The sequence below is a fragment of the Talpa europaea genome (genome assembly GCF_964194135.1).
Source record: "Talpa europaea genome assembly, chromosome: 9".
In the NCBI taxonomy this organism is placed as follows: Eukaryota; Metazoa; Chordata; class Mammalia; order Eulipotyphla; family Talpidae; genus Talpa; species Talpa europaea.
In genome coordinates this window covers 3,257,776-3,269,115 of record NC_140076.1, presented here as the reverse complement: position 1 = coordinate 3,269,115, position 11,340 = coordinate 3,257,776, and the positions used below count along the sequence as shown (strand labels likewise).

At 45.8% G+C, this 11,340-nt stretch overlaps 1 protein-coding gene across 1 annotated transcript; it reads left to right on the top strand.

The window, feature by feature from the left end:
* Positions 1-10,768, top strand: TNFRSF9 (TNF receptor superfamily member 9; the record flags this gene model as incomplete). Its single annotated transcript, XM_084244056.1, has 6 exons — positions 1-115; positions 1,319-1,456; positions 2,171-2,267; positions 3,747-3,973; positions 4,302-4,436; positions 10,686-10,768. The coding sequence occupies 6 exons, from the start codon at positions 1-3 to the stop codon at positions 10,766-10,768; spliced, it is 795 nt and encodes a 264-aa protein (XP_084100182.1).
* Positions 10,769-11,340: the final 572 nt, after the last annotated feature.

Sequence of the window (11,340 nt, the reverse complement as noted above, 5' to 3'; positions counted from 1 at the left end):
ATGCAAGACTTCACCATGGGGAATGGCTGTTATAACATGATGGCTGCTGTGCTGTTGCTGATGAATTTCGAGAAGACAAGGGCAGTGCTGGACTACTGCAGCCAATGTAAACCTGGTAAGACCCCAATTCACGTGTGTGTTGGACACATGGCCCAGCTAGTCTACGGTCAGGGCTCATGAGTCCATGTTATTTTTCATTCACACATTTACAAGTATTTCTTGGGTGCTTCCTCCCAGCTGTGTGAACGTCACCATGCCACGTCATACCTCACTGTCCTCGTCTCAGGATAAGAAGATGATCCTTCTCAGGGGGTTGCCTGATGGGCTTAGAACAGAGTGTGGCCTGCCAGGAGTCTTCAGGGGTAGCTCTGTGTAAGCACTGTGCTTAGACTTGGCATGACAGCAAGAGGCAGGTGGCGGGAGGCAGAGGGGATGGGAGGCAGCTACATGTCACCTTTGGTCCATCTGGGAAAGACGGTCACCGGCCCCCGGCACTAGTGTTGTCATCTCCAGGGTCCATCAGAAATCCTTTCTGCTTTATTCGATATGTAAGGGACACTCTTTTCTTTCTGTTGAGGTATTGTTGCGATATCTGTGCTGTGTTGTTTCTGATTCTGCAGTTATGCTAAGGATAATCCTGGAAGTGCATCATTTAAAAAAGTCAATAAACAAAATAAAGTCTATCACTGTGGCATCTAGAAAAGGAGCCATCATTTCACAGTCCAGTTTGGTCAGGGACATCAGTTTGCCTGGGGACATCATACTGCTCTGGGTGGTCATGTCCACTGTCAAGCCTGCAGCCACTGTCTACCCTTTTAGGTACTTTCTGTATGGAAACCAACCAGACTTGCGGGTACTGTCCTGAAGATAGTTTCTCCAGCACCACGGGACAAAGGTCCTGTAAACCATGCAGGTCGTGTGTAGGTATGTTTTAAAAGATGTATTTTTCGTGATTTGAAAGATGTATTTTGGATCCAAATACATGCTGGGCGACCAGCTCTTGTTCCCTGGTTTCCTGATTGCTAGTGAACCCCGAAGGCTCATGGGCGCCACTTCCCCTGCCAATGGCAGATCCAGTAAAACGATGTTCTGGAATGGCCACCATACGTGGCTGGAGCTTTCCAAATGCCAGGAGACGCTATCATCTGACCAGAGAGATGTTTAACCGGGCGAATGGGAAAGTCTCCTCCACGGACAGGGACTTTTCCTCATGGCCACGGGGCCGCTGTGAGCGGGCGGAGCGGGGTTTTCATTGCAGGGCAGAGGTTGGCACTTTGGATCCGGAGAGCAAGGGCCGTCTAACGCAAGGGCTTTGCAGGGGTTTTCAAGGTCAAGAAGGCTTGCTCTGCAACCAGCGACACAGAGTGCGAGTGCACCGAGGGGTACCGCTGCCTGGGGGCTGAGTGCAGCATGTGTGCGCCCAGCTGCCAGCCAGGTGCAGGAGCAGCCGGAGCTGGTGAGTCCGCGGGTCCGCAGCCTGGGGTGTCCTTCGCGTCGGCCTTGGGCCTTCCATAATAAAGTAAAAGTAGACTTGAGAGACTTAATTAACAGCTCAGGAGCCCCTGAATCAAGTCGATGGTTATTTCCACAATTATTTTCCAACTGATGGAAATAATAATTATTTTCCAACTGATGTTTTCATGACCAGAAAGTTATGAAATGATGACGCTTCCTTCTAAATCAAGGCTTTAATTTTTATGCCAGATTGTAAAGATGGTGGCGTGGCTTTTTGGTTTTGTTTTCAGACTAGCCAAAGGGAGAGCTCACTGCTGACTAGGAATTGCTTCTCCCTGTGCAAACCCTCCTGCATAAACGTGACCAAGTTTCTTGCAAGTGAGCTAAGAGAAAGTGGAGTTGGATAAGGTTAAGAGGCAGAGGCACTGGAAGGGTTTCCCTACAGGGCCTCCAGCCGCCTGCCTCAGCAGTCCTTCCAGGGGTCTGCCCGATTCTCTCACATCTAGATGGTGACCTAGCAAACCATTTCCACCTGGTAGATGCCACCTGTCACAGGTACCGCTGGCACTCAATGCCCTCAATGAGCCTTATCCCTGGTGAGGATTCTGCTTAGGGTCCCATGTGCACCATCCACGTTCCCTTCCTGTGCCTCACAGCCCTGCCATGAACTCCAGATGTCTTGCCATGATCTGAGCTTTAAGTCTTCACCCTGCAGGAGCCTGTGCCCAGGGCACCCAGCTGAAGCCCAGCCAAGACTGCGGTTTCGGGACATTCAGGGATTCGAGACATGGCACCTGCAGGCCCTGGACAGAGTATGTATCATTTCCTTCTGCTGAATACAATTAAGATTCTGGGTTGAACTTTTTTAAAGACAAGGAGCGTGATCATGGATGCTTTTCACCACCTCTCAGTGTAGACGAGGATGACGTGCTGTAGGGAGAGTGGGGACATACGAGGCCCCGGGGCCTGGTCTGCAAAGTCGTATTCTCACCAGAGTGTCCAGGTCGGGCCTGCCAGTGGAATTTTTCTACCACCTGCTCCCCTCGGGTTCTTTTTCTTCCAATCCCCGCAGCTTTCACTTCCCTCCTTGATCAGCCCATCTTCAAGTGTTCCATGTCAATGCTAAGAGCGATATAGAAGAAGAGTAAAGTATGTTTCCTAATTTCAAAAACATAACTTGTGCTCAGACAAACGAGACCATCGCAAGTAAGGCACCAGCTACACAGGGACATTCCTGTTGACACGTGTGACCTGGACAGGTCACCCACAGCCCCTGTGTGGTGTCCTTGCTGTTCATGGTGAGGGTCCTGCAGGCCTGAGAGTGTTCAGCAAGTTTTAAGGCAAGTTGGCAAAGTCATGTGTGTCCACCAGCTCTAATAATAACATTGAGGTCTTGTATTCTGTCCATCTTTGTGCTTTCTCATTTGGTTTTACCAGAAAATAACTTTTATTGTTATTTTTCCATTTGCTTTTTTATTGTTTTATGAACATATTGGTTTGTAGAAAATTGGAAAGTGTTTTAAAAAAGGATTTTTAGCACAAATAGTTGTGAGCAGTCAAGGGAGGCTTCATGGAAAGTGGAATTGAACCAGGTTTTGGAGAATAGAAGGAAAAGACATGAGGATAAAGGTGATGAAGACAACATGAGGATGACGGTGGGGGTGGGGTGGGGGGTGATGCTGATGATGGCCACCATTTACTGGGAGTGAGTCAGGCATGTGACAGTGTGGCACTGGGTTGTTGTTTGGTCTTTGAAACGGTCCTGGGGCATGAATAGTTCATTTTCCAGATGAGAAAACTAAGGCTTAGAGAGATTTCCTAAGTTGTCCTCGGTCACTCTGCAAAGAAACACTCTGCTCAAGCCCAGGTCTGCCTGATGCCAGCACATCACAGGGCTGGAGTCCTAACCTTATACCAACTTCTCTGCCCTCCACATGTGCTCGAGATGCTCAGATATGAGAGACTAACCAGGCAAAGCAGCCTGGACTGAGCTGGGGTAGGGTCAGGCTCCCATGCTGGGAAGACAGAGGAATGTGACTAGGTGGGCAGTGCAGTTAGGAAAAGCTGGAGGAAGCCAGGTGGTCAGTGCAAAATTTTCAGAGTACCTTGGCATTGCCTGTGAAGCGAGACCCACACGTCTTTGTCTCCAGGATGTGTTACTGAGCGGAAAATGTTAATGTTTTTAATCTGAATGATCTGTACCCAAATTAATGTCTTTAATCAGAATGATCTGTACCAAAATTAATCATCTGAACTATTTTTTTTTTTTTTTTTTTGGTGGCTGTCTTAAGCTGTTCTTTGGCTGGAAAGTCTGTGCTCGTGAACGGGACCAAGGACAGGGATGTGATATGTGGCCCACCCTTGGCCGGCCTCTCTCCAGGTACACACACCTTCCTTGTCGTGCCTGCCTGGGGGACAAGCCAGGTGGCTGGTTCATTGCTCTTCAGGCAAAGTGAATACACCACGGCTCCTCCTGGTGGTCTCCGATTCAGCCCAATGGCACCTCTGCTTGCAGCAGGCGTGCTCTGGCCGTATCCTGACTTCAAGGGACCCATCAGTTTTTCTCAGGCACTTGCCACTGATAAGCGGAGCAATGTGAGACTTAATCCAAACACATACTACAAAGGGGAGTCAAGAGCCCTTATTTCCTATTGGTAGAAAGCCAAACCCTCTTACGGGCCTCTAGGAATAGTACTATGTTTCCTTGACCTACAGGCTAATTTACGAAGCCAGCTGGCTGGCGAGGCCCAAGGACCTGCTTCTCCTCGGGCTTGGGGTGACAGGTGACATATAAATGCAGCTGCAAAGTGCTGTTTCTGCATTTCTTCTTTTGCTTTTCTTCAAAGGTCACATCCCCCGGATCGTGATCGTCTTTCTTGCACTGACGTCAACCATGGTGCTGGTCCTGCTGGTCCTCTTTGCACTCCGCTTCTCTGCTGTTAAGCACAGCAGAAAGAAAATCCTGAATATGGTCAAGCAACGTAAGATTAATATAAGCGCTTTGGAGGTGAACTCTTTGGGGGCCAGGCTTTCACAGAGCAAAAGAAAGGATGGCTTTTCTTTAAGTCAGAGAAATTAGGGTAGACTAGCACAGTGGTTATCAAGCAGGGGCAGTGTTGCCCCCAAGGGGACACTCTACTCATGGGGGAGGTCAGAGACGCAGCTAAACATCCCATAATGCACAGTAAAACCCCCCAACAGCCATCTAGCCCTAAGTAGCAACAGTGCCGAGATAAAGTATGGGATCCAGAACTTGGTCCAATGTTTCTATAAAGAGGACAGTGTAAGTCCTGGACAGCTGTGTGTGTCCACTCAGTTGTGCACATAGGACGTTCGCAATACGGAACCAGAAAATGACATTTGTTCCATCTAGTGCCGCTCCCCCAGCTGACAAAGAAATAGCCTTAGCCTGGGGTAGCCCCACAGCTTGAGAAGGCATCATGAATCAAAAAGGAGTTTCAAGCGGGTTAAATAAAATGGATCATTATAACACGAATCTGGATGAAAGGAGACTGCAGGAATGGATTCAGTCATTAAACAAGACACTATTTCTATAAGGAATTCAGCGAGTGTCTGGCACTCACTGAATGGAAGCTGTTACCAGTTATTCCGAAAGTTTGTCGATAGAGCCGTGGAAAACCAGGGGGCCCTGCTAAGGGGGGCTGTGCTTGGAGGGACGCTCCGAGCCCTGGGAGGGGACCTGGAAACGCTAAGACTGCAGGGTCCACTAGGAGGTTGTTGAAAAACATATGAAGGAAAGTGTCGGTAAAGTCCCGCCCTTGGAGGCACCACGCTGATTTGCATAAGGTTCTTTTGAAAACAATATAAAACCTGCATGTGCCCCAGGGCTGGGGAGATCGGGCACCTTTTCTCATTACCTTGACCACTTGGATTTCTTTCCTCTTGCGAAATGCCTGATTTTTTGAGACCTTTCCCCGGGGCTGTCTGTCTTTTTTCTTTTTATTATTACAAGCCGACAGGAGAGCTTTAGTCTGCCATTCATATTCATGCAAATCTTCTCCCACTCTGTGGTTTTCTTTTTGATTCTCTTTTGCGATCTGAACCTCTGGTTTAAACCTCTACGCTTGAACCTACATCTCTGATTTAAAGAACTATCCCTCCTCATCTTCACCCCAGCTGTATTAGTATAGGTTTTATCAAACGCTTTTCAAAAGTATTTATGAGTAATTAATGTCTGGCAATGGAACTATAAACCACTAAAAGAATTTAAATTAAAGATTTATTTTATTTATTTATGCATACAAGAACTGGGGTGTAGGCAGAAGTGCAGGGAGTAAGAGGATTCACCAGAGACAGAGTAGGGAGCAGAACAGGTGGATCCACTGAAATACACTGCTGAGGGGAGCAGTGGGGAGACAGGAGAGGTCTGCTGCGCCATGTGGGGAGCTCCCTGGCTGGGGATCAAACTCAGGCTGCAGTGGCTGCTGATAGCTTCACAGTGCTGAGACTTTAATCCCTGCACCACCAGGGAGGCCCCTATTTTTTTTAATATAGTTTTTTTTTAAGATTTTATTTATTGATTTATACAAGCACTGGGTACAGTCAGAAGCACGGGAGGGTGAGAGAATTCACCAGAACCAGAGTGGGGAAAAGAACAGGCGACTGACGAAATACACTGCTGAGGGGAGCAGCGGGCAGCAGGAGAGGTCTGCGCACCATATGGGACCCTCGCCGGCAGCTGGGGATCGAACAGGCACTGCAGAGGCTGGGGGAAGCTTTGCAGCCCAGCACTCAACCACTGTGCCACCAGGGGAGGCCCCTATTTTAAGACTTTTTGGAACTAGACTCTTGAGGCATTAAAAATACATTTTTTAAAGCAGTTTTGGTTTGGTTTTGATATCAGTGATGCTGATTACTAACATACATTGGGGGATGTCCCCTCTTCTATTTTCTGGGAAAGAATTAATTCTTCTTATTTTGGTTGGTAGAATTCTCTTATGAAACTACCTGGACCATTGATTTTTTTTTTTTTTAAGATTTATTTGTTTATACATACAAGAACTGGGGTACAGGCCAGAGACAGAGCGGGGAGCAGAACAGGCAAAATGGAGAGAAATACACTGCTGAGGGGAGCAGAGGGGAGACAGAAGTGGTCTGCTGCACCATGTGGGTAGCTCCCTGGCTGGGAATTGAACCCACAGCTTCAGTGGCCGGGGACAGCTTTGTAGGTTGCATCTTAACACTTTGTGCCACCAGGGAGGCCCTGGACCAGAGATGTTCTTTTTGGAGCTTTACATTTACAAATTCAATTTCCTTAATAATCGCAGGACTTTTCAAGTTATTTAATTAATGTTGAGTGATTTGGGATAATTTGTGTTTTTGGCTGAACGTGTCCACTTCATCTAAGTTGTCAAATTTAAGTATTTTAGTTCTTCATCGTATTTCCTTATTACTTTGGTCTGTGGGGTCTGCAGTCATAATGTCACAGGCAGGGGAGGGGGCCCGGGGCCCCTCAGCCTGATCTCAGCCTCCCCCACAAACAGGCAGATAAACTAGCAGCACCCCAGCTGCCAGGAGTCAGAGGGAGGGACGAGGGGTCCCGCCCCCAACAGGCAAGGGCTCTTGAGACCCTCTGGTCGGGATTGAAAAGGGGCCCCCACAGACACCTGTGAGGGCAGGCAGGGAGTCGGGCTTTGTTGATTAGCAATAGGCCACAGAGAGAGCACCCAGGGGACACCTCTCTGGGCATGAGAGCGAGACTCCTGGAGGAGCCGGGGCTCAGGGTCAGTGTCAGTTTTAGGATTGCTGATTGTGACACCAACAGCTGCAGCTTTGGGGGAGGCAGCGTTCATGTTCATCCTTGAGGTGACCGTCTCGGGAGGCTGTGTGTCTACACTCCGCACCGAGCCAGGCTGGGCTTGAGGTCTGTGGTCTTCTGGTCTGTCACTCCCTTCCCCCATAGTAGCCTACATGGTGAGTTGTACAAAGACAGCTCAGAAACAGTAAAACAACAGCAACCAGCGAAGGAAATGTAGGGCAACAGATGCCTGGGCCTGGGGTCATCAGGTTTTTAACCCCTTGTTTGCCAGCCCATGGGGACAGCAGAATTTTTGTCCTTGGTTCCTGTCCTGTCCCAGTTCCTATCCTGGGGCTCTTCCTGTCTCAGTGTCACCTACTGATACTGGTCACGTGTGCATTCACTCTTTTTTATTGTCTTGGAATTGGTAGGACTCTGCCAATTTTATTGATCTCTTCAAAGACCCACCTCTTTGTTTCATTGATCTTCTCTACCGGTTTTCTGTTTTCAGTTTAAGGACTTGCTGCTTTTACCTAAAATTTCCTTCCTTCTGCTTTTTCTGTATTTATTTTGTTCTCCTTTTTCAGAATATTATTGCATATATATGTTACATACTGATATCCTATATTATACTATTATATCAGCTTATATTATTGGTTTGAGACTTATTATCTTTTTAGTGTAAGCATTTTACATTATAAATTTACTTCTCAGGACTGAATTAGGTGGATCCTACAAATTTTGATATGTTGCTGTTCTTTCATTGTTCATTCAGTTCAATGCATTTTTGTTTTTCCTTGAAGATTTCCTCTTGAACCCACTGATGATTTAAAAAGATGCTTTTTTAGTTTCCAAGTATTTGGTGATGTTCCTGTTTTCTTTCTCCTACTGACATCGAGTTCAATTATACGCTGTATGATTTCAGTTCTTGTAAATTTGTCAAAATTTGTTCTGTGGTCCAGAGTATGTTCTATGGACACCTGAAAATAAAAGTGTTGGGTGAAGTGTTTCTATAAATATTGATTAGAGCCTCTTGATGGATGAGGTTGTTGAATTCTTCTATGTATTTGCTAATTTCCTGTCTAGTTTTTTTCTACCAACTGTTGGGAGAGGGTCATTTAACTCCAAATATGGTTGTTTCTCTTCTCAGTTTTATCAAGTTTTGCTTCACCTGGTCTTCAGTTCTGTTGTCTGGAGCATACGCACTTAGAATTGTTAAGTCTTCTTGGTAAACTGACTCTTTTATAATTATCCAATATCCCTCCCTGTGTCTGGTAATTTCCTTCATGTTGAAGTTGACTCTAGCTGATGTTAATGGAGTCACTCCTGCTATTTAAAAAATATGAACATATTCATGGTAGATCTTTTTGCATCATTTCACTTTCAAGCTCCCTACATTTATATTTGAAGTGAATTTTTTGGAGACAACATATAGGGGTCACTCTGCTAATCTCTGTCCTTTAATTGGTATATCTAATCTGCGTATATTTAATATAAACCTTTTATATGTTAGAGCTTAAGAAACCATTTTAGTTTTTGCTTCCTGTTCTGTTGCTCTCTCTTGCTTCCATTTCTTTGTTTCTCTTTAATGACATTCTTAGAATAACAAGTGACTTTTGATTGAAACCTAGACATGTGGGGTATGATGTTATGACTCTGGATCTAACTGAAAGCTGTTATTTCCTCAAGTTTTCCCTGATGGGGCTCCATGGCAGGGGTGGTAGTGGGGGGTGGGTACGGCCTTGTTACTGCCAGGCAGGGGTGGAAGTCCAGGTTGATAGCTGACCCCCGGGCTGAGGGGCTCCCTGCTATTGCTAGACATGTGTGGGGGTTCAGGCTCCCCACTGAGCTTCTGCTGACACTACCTTGAGATGAGGAAAGGCACTGTATTACTCTTTCCCATGATCCTCACTGACATTGAAGGGGTGGGGATGGGGGGTGGCCTCATGACTGCTGGGCAGTGATGAAGTCCTGGCTCCCCACTAGTCCTCCTTGACACCGGCCCCCCTGGGGACAGGGAGACGAGCCTTGATGCGGTTTGGCAAGAGGGGAAGCCCAGGCTCTCTGCCTGGCCTTGGCTGGTGGGCTTGGGTGTGGAATCACAGTTTTTTTTTTTTTTTTTTTTTCTGCTAGGGTAGAGTGATTCTTATCTAAAAGTTTCAGCTTTCTCTGTACCTCCTTTCCTGATTATGCAGCAAGAGAGAGCAGCCTTTTTCTGGGGCATTTTTTTTTTTTTTTTTTTAGTTCACACCCACTGGCATTTCTAGGCTGTTGACTTCTCCAGTTCCCAGCCTGGGCATATGAGGCAGAAAGAAAACTCAGGGAACTTGTGGCCATGTTGTCCCCTTGGGCCCCAAGATCCACCTTCTGTTCACCTTTCAGGTGTTTCTGTTGATTGTTACATGTACAATGTCCATAGTTTTTGGTAGCAATTAACAAAAAGGCGAATGTATGACTACTTCACCTTCCCTGAAGCATATTCTCTCCTAAAAACTAATCTCTGATGCTATTTCAAATGAAAGATTTTCCATAGGTAGTTCTGAATATGTTTCCAGTTTCTCATATGTTTTTGGAGATAGCACAGTAGTTGGGTTTTGCCTATTTCTTATACTAATAAGCACAAAAAATGGCTTTATCAGAATCGGAAAATATCTGCTAGGGGGCCTCCCTGGTGACACAACGGGTTAAGTCTCAGCACTATGAAGCTATCAGCAGCCACTGCAGCATGAGTTCGAGCCCCGCCAGGGAGCTACCCACATGGCACAGCAGACCTTTCCTGTCTCGCCCGCTGCTCCCCTCAGCAGTGTATTTCAGTTGATCCGCCTGTTCTGCTCCCCACTCTGTCTCTGGTGAATCCTCTAACCCCCTACATCTCTGGCTTACACCCCAGTTCTTGTATGTATAAATAAAAAAATCTTTTTTTTTTAAAGAAAAATATTAGCTTAGGATTGAAATTTTCTCAGCAGTAACACAAATACTTTACACCAAATGCAAAAAACAAACAAACAAACAAAAAAAACAACACCCCAAATTGGAAGTTAATGCATAAATCAGTCCTTAATAAGAGGTGGAAATAGTGGGAGTATCTTTAAAGTTGTGATGTTATAGCTTTTCATTCAAAAGAAACTGTCTAGTGTGTAATCCAAGTAATCTTCCAGGCCAAAGTATGTGCTGCATTGAGACTACAGTCATATTTGGGAGATAATTAATATTAAGGTAGAATGATTTGCACTCAAGACTGTTTTAACCATTGGAGAAAATAGTTTTTCAGGACCAACAAAATATTTGGCAAAAGGAAAAAGAAATCTTAAATAGTCCCAAGAAAAAGTTCATAGATGCCTTTAGCTCTTTTTGATGAGTTAAGATAAAAATCTTTGCTAGTAAGAGATGTTCTAGGGTTGTGATTTATGGACAGTGAGTGTGAAATACTCAAAACAGACAAAAGATAAATGTCTTTTAAATTACTTTTTAGCATTTATGAAACCAGTACAAGTTGCCCAAGAGGAAGATGGCTGCAGTTGCCGATGTCCCGAGGAAGAAGAATATGAAATATGAAGTGGAAATCCCAAGATCTACTGGGACTGCCTCCAGGAAGAATTAACAGAGAAATCCAAGTGACTCCACTTTCATCCTTCTAAACTGAAAACGCCAGCCTGGATAAGACCCAGTATCATCCTGAAAAGATTTGCTTTCTAAATGCTATCGAATTGGCTTTGAAAAATGCACCACTTTGAACAGAACGGGGACAAAGCTGATGGTCAGGGGGCATTTTCTAGATATGGTTGAACAGGTTTGGGTTATTTATATTAATTTTTTGAAATCCAAAGAGAATTATATTTTAAATTTAACCACATAGGCCAATGGTGCAGCTAAAATGGTAGTCAAAATCAGTCCCCCTTTTTTGGTGCTAACATGACAAGCTGTAAAAGGCAAGGTACATCCCACCCCCCCACCAAATCCCCGCTGATTCAGTCACTCGGCTCCACTGGCAGTGGAAGATGTGGTGCCTGAGGTCAGGGACAAGGGCAAGAAACGGCAGGCCTTGAGGAAGCATTGTGGAGAGAGGTCAGTTGCCTCTGCTGTCCTGTGGTCCGCCCCATCCTCATGTCTTCTGCTTCTGCCTTGCT